Here is a 22310-nt window from a genome sequence, read left to right as displayed (position 1 = left end):
GATTACAGTTAATGAGTAAACTTCAGCTTATCCAAAACTGCTGCCCGCATCCTAACTCGCACACAGTCCTGTTCACCCATCACCCATGCGCTCACTGACCTACACTGGCTCCCAGTCCAATAAAATTCTCATCCCCATGTTCAAATCCCTCCCTGACCTCGCCCCTCCCCAGCTCTGTAACCTCCTCCAGCCCTACAACTTTCCGAGATCTCTGCTCTCCTCAATTCTGGCCTCTTGCACATCCCCGATTCCCTTTGCCCCACCATTGGCGGCTGTGCCTTCAGCTGCCTAGGCACTAAGCTCTGGAATCCCCTCCCTAAACCGCTCCACCTCCTTTAAGACACTCCTTAAAACTTACCTCTTTGACCAAGCTTTTGGTCACCTGTCTTAATATCTCATGTGGCTCAGTGTCAATTTTTGTCTGATAACGCTTCTATGAAGTGCTGTGGGGGCATTTTATTATGTTAAAGGAACTATATAAATGCAAGCTGTTGTTGAGTTAGCGAATCTCCCACTTATCAAAATACTTCACGGCCCCTCCAGGCATAGGTGCGAGAGAGACATGCGCTCACCTCCTGATTGAACCTGCAGTGCAGGGTGCACCAGCCGATCTGCATCAGCCCCTGAGAGGAGATCAGAACTTCATACATCCACTTTCCTGTGGCCAAGGACAACACAAGAATCAGTTAAAGGACAATGTGAACAGGACATCACAACAACAGTACATGGCAGAAAGGGTCTAGATCATTTCACAAGGTCTCGTACACAGCTCAGACATGTCCATTATCATTTCAAACCAAGATATTGTTGCTGAGAACTGCAAAGGGAAAATTGAGAACACAGTGAAATTGATTCCCAAGATAGCCATTTGTTTTATCTGATATGACACAATTTTTATCCTGAATCTGACAAACCGCTTCTGGATCCAATTGCAGGCAGAATGGCAAAATTGGTTTGAGACTACTGCCATTCATTTTTATTTAGCCAGCTGTGTATCCTGTACTGACTGCGCCTGGATTTTTTTTCCATTCGTTCTCAGGATGTGGGCATCACAGGCAAGGCCAGCGTTTACTGTCCACCCCCAGTTGCCCTGAGAAGGTGGTGGTGGGCCTTCTTCTTGAACCACTGGTAGCAGTTCGATACATCCGAGGGGCTTGTTAGGCCACTTCAGAGGGCAGTTAAGAGCAATGTTCCCTGTAAGCTGCACTTAGTTCTGCGTGGCCTGTTTCTTTTAGTGTGTGGTCCCTTTAAATTCCCACGCATGCGCGATATTTACAATGGAGAAGCCAGTGAGCGGCCTGCGCGGGTCCTTTCCCATTACTTGACGGCCACGCTTAGAGGGAACATTGGTTAAGAGTCAAACACATTAGACTGGAATCCGAAATAACGACAGAAAATGCTGGAAACACTCAGCAGGCCAGGCAGCATCCGTGGAGAGAGAGGAACAGAGTTAACGTTTCAGGTCTGTGATCCTTCGTCAGAACTGGCGTTAACTCTGTTTCTCTCTCCACGGATGCTGCCTGGCCTGCCGAGTGTTTCCAGCTTTTCTGTTGTTATTTCAGATTTCCAGCATCCGCAGTATTTTGCTATTGTATTAGACTGGAGTCCCATGTATGCCAGACCGGGTAAGGACATTGGTGAACCAGTTGGGTTTTTACAACAATCTGACAGTTCTCCTGATATTTTATTTCCAGGTTTTGTGGGGGAGTTTTTTTTAAACTGAATTCAAATGATCAAACTGCCTGGGTGGGATTTGAACTCATTGTCTGGATTACTAGTTCAGTAGCATAACCACTACACTGCCGTACCTACTGATGCCAGCATTCAATTCAGCACCCTCATCCCCCCTCTCAGATCAATGAGTACTTCCCAACACCATCCCCCCTCCCAGATTAATCAGACACCCTAAACACTGCCTTCCAGGTTATAAAAACATTCCCAACACCATCCCCCCCCCCCCCAACCAGATTATTGAGACACTCCAAGCACCACCCCTCCAGATTAATGAGACACTCCCAACACTAACCACACCCTCCAGTTAATGAGATCTTTACAAAATCATCCCCCAAATTAATGAAACATTCCCACCACCACCCCGCCCCCATTAATGAGATGCTGCCAGCATCACCCCCCTGCCCTCAGATTGATAGGATATATTCCCCACACCACCAGTCCCAGATCAGTAGAGAGACACAGAGTAAACAATCCTGGTGATCTTTCTCTGCATTAATTGCCATGCCAGATGCTCTGGCCCAGCCTGAACCCTTCACACTCACCTTTGTACACACATGAGGTGGCTCTGATTGAGCTGAAATTACTGTGACCAACAACCTAAAACGGAACAAACAGAGTAAGTACAAGCCAGTATCTGCAATACCACTGTCACCCCCTTGGCTGCAGGGAGGAGGGTGGTTACATCTCTCAAAACCATCCCCCCAAATTAATGAAACAAGGCGAGGGCAATACTCAAGGAAACCAAGAAAGTGGCAATGAAGGCGTGGTAACCCAGTTAGTCTGGATTCCAAGTGTTTTAATAACATTATTAAAGTATAACCTTCAAAGACTTAGTGCAAATGAATGGTCAGTAGAAAACTCCAGCAGCTGGGTTTGTCAGTAAGTGTGACCAAGACTGCCTAACATGGTGAGGCTGAAATAGAGGTCAGAGCGCCAGTCAGATTATTTAAATCACATGAAGGACAGGTCCTCGATGGCAGAGAGGGACACACCAGGAAGATCCCTTGGCAGGGGTACTGAGCAGTGATTGCAACCTATGGAACTGTATCTCACCAAGGAATTCAACTCCTTCAGGAGGCGAAGGGGGAAAATTGGAAGAGAAAATCAGAGAAAGCAAAAATAGAAAATAAAATGCAACAGAGATTCCCCTGAAACCATTCTTCAGGCGGCAATGAGTTAATCCTGACACAGTGAATGAGCAGCCTTGCTCAAAAGTACTTACCCCGAGTAAGTCATCATCCACAAGCAGCAACCCCTCAAAGCCACTTGTGTGATCCAGGACCACCGTGGCTGGACCAAGACGCCCGTCCATACTTTGATCTGAAATATAGAGTTAACAATCAAACCAGCAACTGTCCAGGACAACACAGATAAATGTGAGGTATTGGCCCAGAAATTCGGGTCGGGGGCTTCCCGCGGGTGCAAGCCCCCGATCTGCACTTGCCTTGCGCGCTGGCAGCTGAGCTGTAGGGCCCCGTGGAATTCTGATCCGGGGCCTGGTCCAACTGCTGGCGCGCAGTGCTTGCGTATCCCATGGGCACAGTTAGTTCGATGCGTCCCCTGGGATCACGTGGGCCATGGGTAGCCAGTCTGACAAGAAGTGCTGTCAAGACTTATAAATACTACAGCCCCAAAATAGCACTAAACCTTCAAATAAATTTTTTTAAAACATCACATTTTTTAAATAAACTATAAATTATATTAAATAACTATTTTAAACAATTTAAATTTTTGAAAAAAATAATTTTATATTCTAACAGGGCTAAAAATAAACTTACCTTGCTTTAAAGTATTAAAAATAATAAACCTGTGGAAAAAATGTTTTAATTTTAATTAATTCACCACTTACCTTGTAAAAAGCAGGCCTTACGCCTGCTTTTTACATTTCTAAATTCTGCAGACTTACGATCCCGGAGAAACCTGTAAAAAAAAACCTAAGTTTGATGCGCACGCGCAGCCTCCCCCACGCACGCGTTCGACCTCTGAACCTCTTCGTTCAGAGGAACGGAAGTGCCGGTTTCCCGCGCATGCGCAGTGCATGCAGGAAACCGGCACTTCCATCGGGCCCACGGGTGAGTACCCCGTGTGTACTCACCCGTGGAGACCCGAATTTCTGGGCCATTACATTTAGGAAAGAAAAATAAGGAGGTCATATATTACTTGGTAAATAAAAAGCTAAATGGGGTAGAAGAGCAAAGGGATCTAGGAGCACAAATGCACAAATCACTAAAAGTAGCGACACAGGTTAATAAGGCCATAAAAAAAAAACAAGCACTAGGGTTTATTTCTAGAGGGATAGAATTGAAAAGTAGTGAAGTTATGCTAAACCTGTACCGAACCTTGGTTAGACCACACTTGGAGTACTGTATACAATTCTGATCGCCATATTATAAAAAGGGATATAGAGGCACTGGAGTGGGTGCAAAAACAAGGATGATACTAGAAATGCGAGGATATACCAATCAGGAAAGGATGAACAGGCTGGGTCTCCTTTCTCTTGAAAAAAGGCTAAGGGTTAACCTAATAGAGGTCTTTAAAATTTTGAAAGGTTTTGATAGAGTAGACACAGAGAGTGGAAGAGCAAAACTAGAGGCCATCAATATAAGATAGTCACCAAGAAATCAAATAGGGAATTCAGAAGAAACTTCTTTACCCAAAGAGTGGTGAGAACGTGGAACTCGCTACCACAGGGAGTGGTTGAGGCAAATAGTATAGATGCATTTAAGGGGAGGCTACATAAGCATATGAAAGAGAAAGGAATAGAGAGTTATGCTGATAGAGTTAGATGAGGAAAGACGGGAGGGGGCTCGAGTAGAGCATAATCGCCAGCATGGACTGGTTGAGCTGAATAGCCTGTTTCTGTGCTGTATATCCTATGTAATCCAGACTGACATCAAATAATAGAAAAATCACGTACCGATATACAGATACCAGAGAGTGAGTTACAGGCTTGATTTTAATCGAGGGGTCAGGTGGTTTATATAAATAACAAATATACATAGGAATTAGGAACAGGAGTAGGCCATATGGCCACTCAAGTCTGCTCCGCCATTCAATAAGGACATGGCTGATCTTCGGCCTCAACTCTACTTTCCTGCCCGATCTCCGTATCCAGTGATTCCCTAGAGTCCCTGGGGGAGAAATTCATTATCGCCCCGTTTGGGGGCAGTAACCTTTGAAAGCTGGGAAACAGCGCCAGGCGCTAATGACTCCCAGCTTTCACGAAATTGGGTTTAGCACTCCAGGAAGGAAGCGGAACGCTAAATCAAGCGCTCCACTACTTTCCTGGAGCGTTAAAGGACGCAGGCGGGGCGGTAGTTGTGCAGCACTGCACAATGGCCCATGCAACGCTGCCGTGTTCCGAGGCTCCTTCCCTCTCTTAAAAGGGAAGGGCCATCGCTGCAGGCTCTGCATTGGGACCAGTTAGCTGGTCCCTGACGGCAGCCGCGATCCGGCCCGATCAGCCCCATGCACTCCAGCAGAGTGCCGGGCTGATCGATCGTGGCCCAGGAGAAGCAAACAAAATTGACCGAAACCATTTTAGAAATTTAAGTACTTACCTCGGCAACCTCCCCTTTAACTTTCGCCCCCAAAGCACCCGGCCTCCCGATCAACATCTCCTGCAGCTGTCGGTGTCATCGCCCGGCGATGCTGCAGGGGGCAGAACCGAAGTTCGGGTCCGGGCATACCGGCAACTCCATACCGCCGCCGCAAACCTCCCGCCAAAAATAGCGGAAGTCAATCTTCTCGCCGCGCCCGGTCAGTAAGCTCCCCCCCACCCCCAAATATCTATCTAGCTCAGCCTTGAATATACTCAACAATTCAGCTTCCACAGCCCTTTGGGGTAGCGAATTCCAAAAATTCACAACCCTCTGAGTGAAGAAATTCATCCTCATCTGTCTTAAATGGTCAACCCCTTATCCGGAGACTATGCTCCCAGTTCTAGACTCTCCAGTCAGGGGAAACAACCTCTCAGCATCTACCCTGGCAATCCCCCTCAGAATCTTATATGTTTCAATACGAAAATGAGTTACAGGCTGGAATCTAATCAAGGGGTTCAAATGGTTTATGCATAAAATAACAGACACCCGGGGAGGGGGGGGGGGGGGGGGGCGCGGGGAGTTAGACTGGAATCTAATCGAGGGGTTCGAATGGTTTATATATAGAATAACAGACATCCAGGGATGAGTTATAGGCTGGAATCCAATCGAGGGGGTTCAGGTAGTTTACCTATAATGGAAACCCTGAAAACTGGCACTGAATATATACAAAATTATGTTTGAGAAGGACAATAGTAATTTTGAAAAAGATGGGAGTAACTCATTCTTGGGTTCGACAAATAACTTGCATTGTCTGATGTGACATGTTATATTCCTGATTATGGTCAAAACAGCTCCTCAATCCAATTGAGGCAGGACAAGACAGTTGGCTTGAAAGTAATCAAATCAAAGGGTTCTGGTGGCTGAGTGGTTTAGAAGCAGCTCCTCAATCATGCCCCTGTATCAGTCATTGGTTATAACATGCTGCACACACTAGTGTCTCCTAGAGCCTACATTTTGGCTGTGTGTGCAGGCTGAGCGTCCACTTGTGTGCAACTTTTAAGTCATGAAATACAAAAAAAGATGAGGCTTGAGCATCGTTTTGATACTGGTGAGTGGAGGAGCAGAGAGGCACATGCGTCATCAGGAGGGTTTAGCCACTTCTATACTGCGATTCTGGGAGAGTGACATCTGTGACCTGGTGAGCTGGCTTTCTAAGTTTACGCTACTAAATCCGTCTCTCTTATCCCAGCAGCAGCAGTGTAGATAAACTCAAGGAGCTGGGTCAGAGACAGCAATCTCTTTGAACTAAACCAACGGAAATATAAAGCAGCTTTTGCATGCCAACTCTCTCCCCTTCTGAAGGTACTGATTCCTGCACCTTGTCAAAGAGGCCAGTCACTACGTGTCAAGAAATAGGAAGTTTGTGCTTGTTTACTTTTAATGTACTAACCTCCCCCCAGCACACACTCAGGAGACTGTACTTCAAACAAAGGCACCCAAGCTTTCCATCCTAAATATGGACTGTGCTCAGCAGAGTTGAATTTTGTATCTGGTCACAACTAATCATTTCAATATAGGACGTTTGTTGAGATTTGATGCAGACAGGACTATTGTATTTGCATTCATTCTGGCAGAACGTCAGTCTACAATATAAAGTCTGACTGCTGACATGTATTAAATCCGTTTGGGTGAGATGAATGAAGACAGATGAGCCAGACAACCATCTTGTTACATTATTGAGATTCTATCAGCCGAGGTCAATCTTCGAAGAAACTGCCTTTGACTTCAATGGGGAAAGTACTCTTAAAACAGAAACTTTCAGCGGTCAGCAGTTCTGGCATTCTACAGTTACAACAACTTCCATTTATATAGTGCCCTTAACCTAGTAAAACGTCCCAAGGCGCTTCACATAGGAGATATTAGATGGGGTGATCAAAAGCTTAGTAAAGAGGTGGAATTTAAGGAGGGTCTTAAAGGAGGAGAGGGAAAGAGAGAGGAAGAGCAGTTTAGGGAGGGAATTCTAGAGCATGGGGCCTAGGCGACATTATGGCTGCCAATGGTGGGGCAAAGAGAGTGAGGGATGCACAACAGGCAAGAGTCAGAGGAGCAGAGTATGGGAGTCAGGGTGGGGAGTGTTTGTAGGGCTGGAGGAAGTTACAGGGATAGAGAAGGGTGAAGCCATGAAGAGAGTTAAACACAAGGATGAGAATTTTAAATCTGCAGCGTTGCTGTATCAGGTGCCAATGTAGGTCAGCAAGCACAGGAGTGATGGGTGAACGTGATTTGGTGCTATTCAGGATACTGGCAGCAGTTTATGGAGTCTGGAGGATGGGAGACCAGCCAGGAAAGCATTGGAATAGTAAAGTCTGGAGGTAACAAAAGCACGGATGGGGGTTTTAGCACTTCAGGGTTTCAGTGGCTGAGGCAGAGAAGGAATCGGGCGATGTTACACAGGTGGAGGCAGACAGGCTTTGTGATGAGAGAGGATATGGGGTCAGAAGCTCAGGTCGGGGTCACACGAGACGCCGACACCTGCGAACAGTCTGGTTCAGCCTGAGACAGCGGCTGGGAAAGGGGATGGAATCAGTAGCAAGAGTACAGAGTTTGTGGCAGGGGCTGAAATCAATGGCTTTGGTCTTCTTAATGTGCAGTTGAAGGACATTGCAGCTCATCCAAGACTGGACAATGTTCCCTCAAATTTTTTTTCATGCGCGGTCCCTTTAAATTTGGCCGCATATGCGCGATATCTTTTCCAGCGGCAACAACTGGCGAGCAGCCTGCGCGGGATCTCCCGATCGATGCGCAGCCATGCAGCTTAAGGGGAAATTTGACCCCAGGGTGTTGATGGTGGGGGACTTGGCGATGGTAATGCCATTGACTGTCAAGAGAGGTGGTTAGACTATCCCTTGTTGGACATGGTCATTGTGTGACGCAAATATTACTTTCCATTTATCAGCCCAAGCCGAGGTATTGTCCAGGTCTTGCTGCATGTGAGCTAGGATGCTGCCTTGAGGAATTTCTGCTGCGATGTCCTGGGGCTGAGATGATTGACCTCCAACAACCACAACCATCTTCCTTTGTGCTAGGTATGATTCCAGCCAATGGAGTGTTCCCTCTGGCTGTAATGAGGTCTGGAGACAAACTGAGCATCAGTGAGCCGTTTATTGGTGAGTGAATGCTGCTTGATAGCACTGTCGACACCTTCCATCAGTTTACTGATGATTGAGAGTAGGCTGATTGAATGGCAATTGGCCAGGTTGGAGTTGTCCTGCTTTTTGTGGATAGGACATACCGGGGCAGTTTTCCACATTGTCAAGAAGATGCCAGTGTTGTAGCTGTACTGGAACAGCTTGGCTAGAGGCGCGGCTGGTTCTGGAACACAGGTCTTCAGCACGACAGCCGGGATTTTATCGGGGCCCATAGCCTTTGCTGTATCCAGTGTGCTCAGCCGTTTCTTGATGTCATGTTCTTGAATTCTTCAACTGTAAATAAATGTGGCCTGTACACCATGATGATGTGTTAGGATGTTTATTTACTTCTGCATTGGCAGGAGACATGGTGGGCATCCTGTGTGAAATCCAGTAAGCAATCTACCATGATCTGGGATACTTGTTCAGAGCTGGACAATTCTCAGTGTGTCGGGAAGTAAAAGAAACAGGTTTCAGTTGGTAGGAACATGGTTTACCAATGAAAACTGTTATCAATCCATTCGCGCAAGAAAAAGAAACGGAATCAACCACAGCCAAGCTGAACAATATCCTGTTTATACAAAAAATATATGCAACACTTAAGCAAAACAACACCCTACCCACAAAAAACACAAATCTGATTATTGTTCCACATGGATCATGTATCTTTTATGTATCAGTTACCAACAGAATCATCGCCCAACAGCCACATGTGCACTTTGCAGGAGGAGTCAGTGAACAGTGATCAGGAGGAGGAACCATGATTCATTTTCATTTCCCTAGCTCAGAGATGATAAGGCGAACTGGAGCACACCCACCAGACCACCCCAACCTGAGTTCAGCAGAGACAGTGAATCTAACTTCTCACTCTGTACAGCTCAGTTAACAAAGAACTCATCATGAGTTTTAATTGGTCATTTCAGATAATCAATCAACAAACAACTTGAATTTATATAGCACCTCTAACTTAGTAAACGTCCCAAGCCCCTTCACAGGAACGTTATCAAACAAAATTTGACACTGAGCCACATAAGGAGATATTAGGACAGGTGGCAACTTAAGGTCTCCTGAGAGAGGTAGAGAGGAAATTCCAGAGCTTAGGGTCGAGGCAGCTGAAGGCAATGCTGCCAATGGTGGAGCAATGTAAATCGTAAATGCACAAGAGGCCAGAATTAGAGGTGCGCAGAGATCTCGGAGGGTTGTAAGGCTGGTGGAGGTTACAGTGACAGGAAGGACCGAGGCCTTGCAGGGATTTGAAAACGAGGATCAGAATTTTAAAATCGAGGCATTAGTGGACCAGGAGCCAATGTGGGTCAGCAAGCACAGGGGTGATGGGCAAGGACAGAGAGGCAGTCAGTGCCCGCAGAAGGAGCACTTCGAAGACCTCCTTAACCGAGACTCTGTCTTCGACGCGAGTGTCCTCAACTCCATCCCACAGCATGCTACCCGCCACCACCTCAGCACAACCCCAGCCCGGCATGAGGTTGAAAAGGCCATCCAACAACTGAAGAACAACAAGGCCTCAGGAGCAGATGGAATCCCCCGCCAAGGTAATAAAGCATGGCAGAGAAGCACTATTGGCGCGAATACATGAACTCATTTCTCTTATTTCGAAGGAGGAGAGCATGCCAGGGGATCTCAGACAGCATAATCGTGACCATCTTCAAGAAAGGTGACAAGTCTGATTGCGGTACAGTAATTACAGAGGAGTTTCCCCGCTGTCTGCCACAGGGAAAGTCATCGCAAGAATCCTCCTCAATCGCCTTCTCCCAGTGGCGGAAGAGCTCCTCCCAGAGTCGCAATGCGGATTCCATTCACTAAGGGGCACAATGGACATGATCTTCATCACGCGTCAAATACAAGAGAAATGCAGGGAACAGCACCAACCACTGTACATGGCCTTCTTTGATCTCACAAAGGCCTTGGACACTGTCAACCATGAGGGATTATGGAGTGTCCTCCTCAAATTCGGCTGCCCTCAGAAGTTTGTCACCATCCTCCACCTGCTTCACGACGACATGCAAGCCGTGATCCTGACCAAGGGATCCACCACAGACCCAATTCACGTACGGACCGGGGTCAAGCAAGGCTTTGTCATCGCACCAATGCTCTTCTCGATCTTCCTTGCTGTAATGCTCCATCTCATCCTCAGTAAGCTCCCCGCTGGAGTGGAGCTAATCCACAGAACAAACGGGAAACTATTCAACCTCTGTCGCCTCCAGTCCAGATCCAAGGTCGTCCCATCCTCTGTCATCGAATTATAGTATGCAGACGCCGCCTGCGTCTGCGCACACTCGGAGGTCGAAACCATCAACACCTTCACCAAAGCGTACAAAAGCATGGGCTTTACACTAAACATCCGTAAGACAAAGGTCCTCTACCAACCTGCCCCCGCCACACAGTACTGCCCCCCCCTCCCCCACCGATTATCAAAATCCACGACGAGGTCTTGGACAACGTGGACCACTTTCCATACCTCAGGAGCCGACTGTCAACAAGGGCAGACGTCGACGACGAAGTCCAACATCGCCTTCAGTGTGCCAGTGCAGCCTTCGGTCGCCTGAGGAAGAAAGTGTTTGAAGACCAGGACCTCAAACCCGGCACTAGACTCATGGTCTACAGGGCAGCAGTGATACCCGCCCTGCTGTATGTTTCAGAGACATGGACCATGTACAGCAGGCATCTCAAAGCACTGGAGAGGTACCACCAACTCTGCCTCCGGAAGATCCTACAAATCCATTGGCAGGATAGGTGCACCACGTCAGTGTTATCACGCAGGCCAACATCCCCAGCATCGAAGCTTTGACCATGCTCGATCAGCTCCGATGGACGGGCCACATTGTCCGCATGCCCGATATGAGACTCCCAAAACAAGCGCTCTACTCGGAGCTCCGACACAGCAGGAGAGCCCCAGGTGGGCAGAGGAAACACTTCAAGGACACCCTCAAAGCCTCCTTGAAAAAGTGTAACATCCCCACCGACACCTGGGAATCCCTGGCCCAAGACCGCTCAAAGTGGAGGGGAAGCATCCGGGAAGGCACCGAACACCTCAAGCTTCTTCGCCGGGAGCAAGCGGAAGCCAAGCGCAGGCAGCGCAAGCACCCCACTCACTCGCCCCTTCAACCACCTTCTGCCCCACCGGTGACAGAGACTGTAGGTCCCACATTGGACTCATCAGTCACCTGAGAACTCATTTTTAGCATAGAAGCAAGTCATTCTCGGTTCCGAGGGACTGCCTAAGAAGATGGGTGAACGAGGTTTGTACAAGTTATGATACGAGCAGCAGCGTTTTCGTTGAGCTTAAGTTTATGGAGGGTGGAAAATGGGAGGCCGGCCAGGAGAGAATTGGAATAGTCGAGTCTAGAGGTAACAAAGGCATGGATGAGAATTTTGGCAGCAGGGGCAGAGACCGGCGATCTTACAGAGGTGGAAGTAGGCAGTCTTGGTGAGGGAGCAGATATGGGATCGGAATTGGCTCAGGGTCAAATACTGCACCAAGATTGCGAACGGTCTGGTTCAGCCTTAGACAGTGGCCAGGGAGAGGAATGGAGTCGGTGGCTAGAAAACAGAGTTTGTGGCGGGTCCAAAGGCAATTACTTCGGTCTTCCCAATATTTAATTGGAGAGAATTTCTGCTCATCCGATACTGGATGTTGGACAAGCAGTCTGACAATTTAGAGACAGTGGAAGAGTTGAGAAAGGTGGTGGTGAGGTAGAGCTGGGTGTCGTCAGCGTATATGTGGAAACTGATGCTGTGTTTTCAGATGATGTCGCCGAGGGGCAGCATGCAGACGACAAATAGGAGGGCCAAGGATAGATCCTTGGGGGACTCCAGAGGTAACAATGCGGGAACGGGAAGAAAAGCTATTGTAGGTGATTCTTTGGCTATGACTAGATAGATAGGAACGAGATGAGGGCAGTCCCACCCAGCTGGACAATGGAGGAGAGGCATCGGAGGGGGATGGTGTGGTCAACCGTGTCAAAGGCTGCAGACAGGTCGAGTAGGATGAGGACAATTCATACCCCCAAGACAATACCACGATGATACAGGACTAGGCATTCAGAAGAGCAAATGCCGTCCCCATCATGTATACCTACATCTGGGGCTACGGATCATAGAGTTATTCTACCACCGCCACCAACCCCCCCACAAAGAAGTACAAAGCAATAGTCCCATTGCACATTTCAATCCTTTTTGCAGATCCATTCATTATTTCCACATGTCCAACCTTTATTGTCTGCTTCATTGTCCAGACCCTCAGACAGCAGCCGATCCAAATGTTCATTCAGATTTTGAAAGTTCAACGGCTTCCTGAAACAAACGTACAACACAGTCATAACCATGAAAGCATACATTTCTTCTAGCTTAAACTAGACCACAGAACAAGTTTGTAACATTAAAGCACATCTTCATTAACTCAGCTTCCCTTTCTCACGTACTTGTAACTGATCTCATTATGGGGGAGGGAGGAAAGAGCTACAATTGACCTCAGAGTCCTGGGGCTAGGGAGAAGTTCATGGACTTCAGATTGGGACAGGATTGGGTTCGGTTGTGATGGTGAATTGTTTGTTGGCACACCATAGAGTGACATGCACACAAGGAATAGTACCGCAACATGAGGAAGCACCTGGAGAGAACAGGGGGGGTGGGGGGAAAGCTTTTAAAATGAACAGGTTTGCCATCCTGCAGAAACAGCACTGTTTAATTCCAACTCTACAAAGTAGAATTCAGGCATATAGAACCTGCTAGATATAATCACTGGTCACTCCGTACCTAGCCAAGCGCTGCTAGATTTGATTATTGGAGATGTCGAATATAACCAAGTGCGACGTAAAACATGAAATTGCAAACAATGAAAGCAAGTCCGAAAGAGTGAAAGTAACAATGACACAATGTGCAACAGCCCCAGAGAGTGAGCGATATCAAGCAAGAGGGAGAATAAGGCAGAGTATGTGACACAAAAATAATTAGGGAGTGGCAATCAAGCAGAGAGACAGTTTCTGGAAGAGGTATAATTTTTTTTATCCACCAATTAACCTCTGATTTTGCATGACATAGAATAGAGTCTACAGCACAGAAACAGGCCATACAACCCAACTGGTCTATGCCGCCGTTTATGCTCTTCCCTCCCCTCTTCATTTAACCCTATCATCATATCCTCCTATTCCCTTCTCTCTCATGTGCTTATCTAGCTTCCCCTTAAATGCATCTATACTGGCCCAGAAATTCGGGTCGGGGGCTTCCCGCAGGTGCAAGCCCCCGACCTGCACTTACCTACCGTGCCGGCCGTTGAGCTGTGGGCCCGCGTGGGATTCCAATCCTGGGCCTCCGCCAACTGCCGGCGTGCAGTGCTTGTGTATCGCAGGGGCGCAGTTAGTTCGATGCGTCCCCTGGGATCACGTGGGCCATGGAGAGCCAATGGCAGCAGGGAATGCTTCATTGATAAGTTTGACCTATAAATACTATAAGCCCCAAAACATCACTAAATCTTCAAATAAATTTTTTTTAAACATCACATTTTTAAAATAAACTATAAATTACACGAAATAACTATTTTAAACAATAATTTAAATTTTTGAAAAAATGAATTACATTTTCTAACGGGGCTAAAAATAAACTTACCTTTCTTTAAAGTATTTAAAAATAATAAACCTGTGGAAAAAATGTTTTAATTTTAATTAATTCACCACTTACCTTGTAAAAAGCAGGCCTTGCACCTGCTTTTTAAAAGTGTAACTCCTGGAGACTTACCCTCCAAAACCTGCAAAAAAAAACTAAGTTCGATGTGCACGCGCAGCCTCTCCTGCGCACGCGTTCCACCTCTCAACCCCTTCTTTCAGGGGAACGGAAGTGCCGGTTTCCCGCACATGCATGAAACTGGCACTTCCACCCGTGGAGACCCGAATTTCTGGGCCACTATTCGCCTCAACTGCTCCTTGTGGTAGCGAGTTCAACATATCTGGGTAAAGAGGTTTCTCCTGAATTCCCTAATGGATTTATTAGTGACTAGCTTATATTTATGACCTCTAGTTTTGGACTCCCCCACAAGTGGAAACATTTTTCTCTACATCTACACTATTAAACCCTTTCATAATCTTAAAGACCTCTATCAGGTCACCCCTCAGCCTTCTCTTTTCCAGCATTACAGAGGAAGTACATCCCAGAAATGAGCCAAGGACAAAATGGCAGATTAAAACCAACGGGGATAATAAAGCAAGTCACAAAAGGCATTACCTAACAAGAAAGGGTGTATAAAATTCTGGAATGTACAGCAAAGAAACAGGCTAGGGAGCAACTCAAAATCAAGTAGAGCAAGACCAAGAAATAATAACTCAAACTGCAACCAAGTACTCCAAACTGAGCCCACTGCTCCCAATACAGGAATAGCCCCTGCGAGAAATCACCTTTGATTTTAAGACGTTTTGGGCTACTCTATGAGTAACAATAAGCATTTTATTCTGAATTGTTTGCTTACTGGGGGGGTTCTTACATTGTTATTTTTATCAGTAATTGTTTAGATAAAAGGAAAAAAATCAAGAATGCAGCTCAAACCAACTTCACAAAACAATTTGATTTGTTCACATTTAATTGATTAGATAGTTGATGGGTAACTTAACAGATAAGTCCTCATTTCAGCAATCATTATTTTTGTCCTAGACTTACAATGCTGAGCTGTGATGACTTTGAAAGGCATGACAAGACAGGCACACGCTCGCAAGGCTAATTGTACAGCTAGATATTATATATTGCCTGGGTACGTCAGTAGGGCATGGGAGGGGGGAATGATTTCCATATGTCTATATTGTCCATTGGGTGCAAAGCTTTCTAATTCACTCAAATTTCACTATTGCATGCTGATTGGCTCAAATTTTACATTCACTAAAAGCAACCAGTAACCACCATAAAGAGAATCAATCAAATCCCTCAAAAAGAAATCCGTTTATTGTTGCCATGACAGTCGCCATTCTCTTTGTGTCCATCATCCTCTGTCCTGGGTATTGTAGCCTCACCTCTGTCTGTTTCATCCTCCTCCTTCCCTACTGGTGCTTGCTGCTCCCATTGGTCCACCTCTGGAGTGTTGCTGCTAGCAACAGGCCTGTTTGTCCCGCAAAAGCCTGGGCCTTGTGTTGAGCCATGTCCTGGAGCTCCTACTCCTCAGCTATGCCTTTGCTCAGCATTGTTTCTTGGGCCCCAATACACATGGAACCTCACTGCGAATGTGCGCCTTCAGCCCCGACATTACCAGTGGCACAACAGCTGATATTTCTCTCGCCTGGGGCTCAACTTAAAAACTTTACATTCCGTCAACAAAACAAAGCCAAAATAGGCCATTGTTCCAACAGCACCTCCAGTGCACAGCCTCCCACTCTCCCCACGCAGCCAGACTCGCTCCTAGGCCCAGCACCTGTACTCTAAGCCTAGTCATTGCCCCTGTACCACTCCCTTGCTATGACAATTCACTGTGCTGTTTCTGCCCATCAGTTGGTTCTTACCTCCTAGCACTTAATCAAAACTGATGTTGCACAAATTGATGTTTCTTTAATATATATTGATAGATGTATTTAAACTGCACACCTCATCCTCCTTCCGCTTTCCCAGACTCCATTGCCCCCACCCTCAATGCTCCCACATTCTCCCTCACTTCTCCCAGGGCCTAGCCCCCAAACCCTGACAGATCGGAAACCCTGCCGTGTGCTCCGAGCCCTAACTCAATGCTCCAATACCCAATCCCCCATTCCCGCCTACAGACCAATGCTAGACTCCACATCCCAACTTCCTCTGCACCCTAAGCCTCACTCCAACCCCACCTGACTCTCATCTCCATCCTCTATCATGGTGCAGTATCTCCCAGGCAGCCCCTTCCTACCCAACCCCAGTATTCCAGAACTTAGGGTCTTGGCAGCTGAAGGCATGGCTTCCAATGATGCAGCAATTAAAATTGGTGATGCTCAAGAAGCCAGAATTAGAGGAGCACAGAGATCACGAAGGATTGTAGGGCTGGAGAAGGTTACAGAGATATGAGGGATGAAGCCATGAATTTGAAGACAACGATGAGAATTTTAAAATTAGGCATTACCGGACCGGGAGCCAATGTAGGTCAGCGAGCAGAGCCAGCAACAAACAGAGAGATAGAGACCACACCAGAAAAATAGAAAGATAAACAAAACAAGAAAAAAAGAACGAATTGGAGAACAGGAATGAAGAGCAGTTAAAAGGGAGGGGGGTTTGTACACACACAATGCTACAGGAGATGCCTTAGTCGCCCCTACTACTGCAAACAGTGGTAAAAAGGCATTTGTTGAATATAATTATCTGGTTAGTGGATCTCTGATTTTAGTGGGCATCCAGATCCACATCTCAACCTCTATTAAAGGTCAACTTCAATTTGACTGCACAGTTAAAACAAGGTAAGGATTGGAGTTAAAAACAGAAAATGCTGGAAATATTCAACATCTGTGAAGAGAGAAACAGAGTTAACGTTTCAGGTCGATGACCTTTCGTCAGAACTGGAAAAAAGCAGGAAATGGAACAGATTTTTAAGCAAGTGTAGGGGCTGGGAAATGGGGCGGGGTGGATGAAAGAACAAAAGGGAAGGCCTGTGATAGGCTGGAAGGCAGGAGAGATTAAGAAGACATATTCAAGGCAAAAGGATTTGAGTGCAATCTTTCTGGAACACATCTACACCACCAGGGCTGTGTAAACTGAGCTGTGTTGTTTGGTTGTACTGCCAGGCTATTATTAGTGACTGCCGACTCAGGCAAGGTTAGATGCAGCTACACAGAGAAGGGGGGGGGGCCATTACACCCTGTCTGGTACCCAGCTCTCTACATGTCTTAAAGGCAAGCAGACACGGATACACGCACAAGCTCTCTAAGGCAATCACAGAATGCACAAGTACACGGAGTAATAGGAGCTTATACATCCTGACATCAAGTGCCCTTCATATCTTACAGACAGGAGCAGGCTGCCAGCAACATAACTATAGAGTCGCAGATTTACGTTGGGGAATGTTGGCTCCACATTTGTATCATGACACACTGAATGGCATATACGGTGTTCAGAATTAAGCTCTCACCAAGTGCTTACAGACGCTTAAAATCGAGCTCCTTCCCATGTAAAACTGTAACAAGTCTGCCTCTACTTAGACTAGGGTTTAATTTTAGATTCCCTGAGATAAGCGTGTATCATTTACACTGCCCTCCTGACTCATGCTGGGTTACAGTTCATTGCCCAAGTGGCCATACTCCACATGCAAGCCAAGGCGGCAGATATTGCCTGGTGGTTCAAGCACTGCCAACCCCAACCCTGTTCACACCCGCTGTCCACGCACACACACTCCAGCAGCATGGCCACTGGAAAGCAATCATGGGCAGGAACCCTGGTCAATTTTTCCCGTCTATAGCCCAGAGGCGGGGAGGCCAATTACGGCGCCATAACAAATTGTTTTCTAACAACAGAAACATTGGTTGTGCTTTTGAAGCCATCACTACAGGTCTCGGCTATGACCGGTGTTTGAATTGCTTTGCTGTTTTAATATTCTCACTGAGAAGTGTCCCTGAAATCTGGGCTGATGTACAAGGCTGATCAATTTCAATAAAATAAGCCGCAGAACCATTATTTTTACTATTACATAAAGTTATCTGGTGTTCATAATTATTCCTAAATATCTTAACTTCGTGCATGGCAGCAAGCACTCGCCTATTTTAATGCCCAACTGGGCTCCAGCACTTATGCTCTGATCAGCTCTCCTGATCCCAACAGTAATATACAGGTGGAGTACAATACTGAACGACCCATACTATGGAGCACACAATCAACAGCTCAGAGGAAATTTTACACTGCCTTCAACACTCAGTAACTTGGGACTGTAAAATAGAGCCACAAGAGAGGTGGCCATAGGTGTAGGTGGCACTGTACATCTACACACCTCACTGTGTCAGCTGAGGTAGGTGAAACAGTCAATAGATACACTTTATTAAATGGGGTGTACCTGGATGTAGCAGCCAGCTGTGCATTCTCAGAGCTGGGGAAGGCATGGTAGAGGTAGCTGCTGAGGAGTTTGTCATTCACAAAACCTGCATCAACAAAAAACAGAAGTGTGGAGTCAAGGCAGTCTCCTGGATTGCGAGAAACACCTAACTAATAGTTTCGCTACTAAAACACATGGATATTCAAGCACATTCATTTCTGTTGTGGTGTTCGCATACACTCCTGAATGCAATTGGTTGAAATGCAGTCACACAGCTGTTTGGGGTTGAAAGTTCCAGATTTTCACTGCCCCTTGTGTGAAAGTGTTTCCTGATTTCACTCTTGAATGGCCAGGCTCTAATTTTATGATTATGTCCTCTTGTTCCTGATTTCCCCCATCAAAGGGAATCGTTTCTCTGTATCTACCCTATCGAATCCTTTTAACATTTTAAACACCTCGATCAGGGGTGTATCGTTCCATAGGTGCTGGCAGCCCTCCAGTACCTCCTCCAAGTGCCCCCCTTTACGTAGAAGCCTTAGCGAGAAGCATCAGGCTGTTCAATCGTGAAGACAGCACAGCTAACCCCAATCCTGTCCTCGTCTGACCTGTACTCTTTCCAACTTCAGTCACTGCATAGCAATCAGAGACTGGATCTTGTCCCCTCTCTAGCCCAAGGGAAGCCAAGTATAGCATACTACCAGCTGAGATCAACTAACTGAGCATAGCACAAGGATTAAACCTGGCGTCACACTGGTCTGTGTGGCTCAGTATCACACTGGGCAATGCTTTCACCCACTAAGACATCAAGAGAGCTACAAAGCACCTCGCAGCACTGCCTGTGGATTCAGTAGTAAGAAAGTGACTTCACTCTACAAATTCATCAGATCACTGACCCAGTCAGGACACAAACAGATTCCACGAGTACGGCTATTATTTAAATGGTACATTACAGCATATTCTCACCGCTTATTTTTGCAGGGGCACTATATCCCCAGCATGTGAATCAGTGGGACAGAGCGTACATTTGCCTCTGCAACCCTCTATATGCTTAGTTAAACTTAGCCACACAGCTAATGGGAGGTGGTCGAAAATCAGTACAGATGAAAGAGGGCATTCAGTCCTGCTAGATCATCCTTCCATTGCAACCTACAATCCTCCCACCATTGCTTCCAACTGCTGCTTGAATGACCCCGAAGTTTTTGCCTCCACTCTCCTCCTTGAAGACTGTTTCAAGTACTCATCACTGTGTGAAGAGGTGCTTCCTGGCATCAGTCCTGAACTCGTGTTGACTGGTTTCACCATTGTCCTCTTGTTCTGCCATTGCAGTTTAACTTGAAAGGAGCCAGGCATTTCCTTGTGGTGGGGAAATTCAGAGGGAGAGTCACCATCCATCATTGGAGGTGGCGTGCAATGCAGAAAGAACCAAGAGGGAAGAAACGGAAATATAACTTTAAAAAAAGAGCGACATCACCCTCAGAATCAGGAAGAAAAGCTCCTGTTTGAATTTCACCAGGACTACAGTCTGACTATATTCTGACTTCAGACAGCCACAATGAGACTCTTGCCCGTGGAGAATTCACTGAACTGGTCAGTACAGTGCTGCTAATTCATTGGAGCCATTGGGTATAATGAAATAAATATTGACCGCCATTTTACATGACCACAATTGGTAAAATATTGCACTCAAGTTACAGAAACAGACTCGGGGCGCAATAAAGTTATTGGATAATTGGAACACATTGTCAGCCATGTCTGTAATCCTCCTGGTAATATCCCACCCCTCCAACCATCAACCTCAATCAATATGTGGACTGAAACCAAATAGTCACAATTACAGACAAGGCCTGGTATGCCCTGATATCGAACAGTCAAATTAAACTGCATGAACATCAATGCTTCAGCAGGACTGCGTGGTTTACCTCTCGACTCTTGGCTTCTAAACTCCTGCCTCTGATTGGGATTTTAAATGTCTGTAAAGAAGGAAAGACAGCTGCAGTGCCACTGCAAGACAGAAACTGGTGGCAGGCTTTGAACAACATCGATAACCCACCCAAGCTTCAAGCTCCAAGTGTTGCCTGGGCCACTGAGCAGTTTACTGCCTTGTTACACACTGCAGCCCATATCTTACCTATATGCTACAGACTTCTGGCTAATATGTACTGTGTCTAACAATTACAGTCCATTCAGCCAACTATATATAAAAATGTGTAATATATTAAGATTCCTGTGTATGTAAGCATTTTCTGCCTACAAATTTCACTCAGATATGATTTTAATCGCACTTTTTACATCAACATTTGTCATTGACCATGCCATTGTAATCAGTTATAATGGGAATTCCCTATGTAAATAAGTCCTGCTGTCACTCTAGTTGCAGGCTGCAACCACAAGGATTGCAAATCCACTGCATCCTGTATCCTCATTCACACTATAGGCAAAGCCACAGGAGATCCAAGAGTACTGTGTTTAACAACTACAGTGCATATCAGAGACTCAGATCGGCAACACAGTAGAGAACAAGCCAGCAGCCTCAACGCAATCTAACTCCAATCACAATTCAACTGGAGGGGACCGAGTAATTTCTCATAACAGGAGGCTCCCTCAAGTGTGAGTCTAATCCCACTTCCTTATGGGGGAATGGTGGAACATAGAGATTCATTCACAGTCTGGCTCTAATCCCAGTTACGCCTGGGAATAATCAACATGGTACAGATATGGGATCAGGCATGGATTCTGTTCACACTGATGGAGCAGGGCTATCACCCCAACTAGTGGACTCCTCCCAATAAAGATGATGATTAAAAAAAAATTTGCTTTAATGTAGCAGCTTTTACAACTTCAGGACGACCCAAAGTGCTTTACAGCCAATGAAGTACTTTTGAAGTGTAGTCACTGTTGTAATGTAGGAAACGCTGCAGACAATTACCACACAGCAAGATTCCATAAATAGCAATGTGATAATCAGATAAGTCTGTTTTAGTGATGGTGATCGAGGGATAAATATTGGACAGCGCACCAGGGATAACTCCCCTGCTCTTCATCGAATAGTTTCTTAAGGCTTCTTAATGCTAAAGGGATCAAGGGATATGGGGAGAAGGCAGGGACAGGGTACTGAATTTGGATGATCAGCCATGATCTCATTGAATGGCGGAGCAGGCTCGAGGGGCCGAATGGCCTACTCCTGCTCCTATCTTCTATGTTTCTATAGTGCCATGGGATCTTTTACATCCACCTGAGAGTGCAGGCGGGGGCTTCGGTTTAACGTCTCATCCAAAAGACGGCATCTCCGACAACGCAGCACTCCCTCAGTACTGTACTGACCTGTCAGCCTAGATTATGTGGGGCTTGAACCCATGACCATCTCACTCAGAGTGAGACTGAGCCAGGACTGACACCGTGGTAGCGCGGAGACCCAAGCACAGCTCCCATTCATATAGGATTCCAATGGGCCAACTTATTTCCCACTTGAAAAGAAATCCACCAAGCCAGCTAAATTCCAATGACCTAGAATTGAAATGGGAAGAAAATTCCCTTTTCCATCCTAGCAACCTCATGGGACAGAGTAGTTGCAATCCAGACAGCAGCCATCTGGATGTTTGAATCTCCTTTCCTTCATGCTATTTTTAAACTTTTACCAAAGAACATATTTTTCTTACAAACTCTATTGCTATTAATAATGGAGGTGGGATATTTACACACACATTCCAATTAGCATCACTTTGACTGTTTCAACCTCCTGCACTGCCAGTTGATCTAACATACCTGTGACCTTTGGCTTTTCTGTGTCAGAGGTCAGCCGATAACTCTTCCTGGAGTAGGATGTGCTGGTACCTTTAGATGTCATTTTCCACATCGGTGTCTCTATGACTTGTAACC

The 22310-nt window shown here is 46.2% G+C and overlaps 1 protein-coding gene across 2 annotated transcripts in view; it reads right to left on the bottom strand.

Moving 5' to 3' along the window:
• The window catches only part of rnf123 (ring finger protein 123), a 693175-nt gene extending 670871 nt beyond the window's left edge, over positions 1–22304 (bottom strand). For both annotated transcript variants that reach the window (XM_086001224.1, XM_086001225.1), the window contains exons 1-6: positions 22197–22304; positions 18456–18540; positions 12693–12775; positions 2957–3054; positions 2277–2331; positions 573–658 (exon numbers count right to left, since the gene is read on the bottom strand). In XM_086001224.1, the coding sequence (XP_085857350.1) occupies positions 573–658; positions 2277–2331; positions 2957–3054; positions 12693–12775; positions 18456–18540; positions 22197–22287 (498 nt within the window). In that variant the 5' untranslated portion in view covers positions 22288–22304. The remainder of the gene's footprint in view (positions 1–572; positions 659–2276; positions 2332–2956; positions 3055–12692; positions 12776–18455; positions 18541–22196) is intronic.
• Positions 22305–22310: the final 6 nt, after the last annotated feature.

Source organism: Somniosus microcephalus, chromosome 11 (assembly GCF_052327205.1).
Source record: "Somniosus microcephalus isolate GS21.2 chromosome 11, FLI_Smic_1.0, whole genome shotgun sequence".
In the NCBI taxonomy this organism is placed as follows: Eukaryota; Metazoa; Chordata; class Chondrichthyes; order Squaliformes; family Somniosidae; genus Somniosus; species Somniosus microcephalus.
This window is presented reverse-complemented; position numbering and strand designations above follow the sequence as displayed.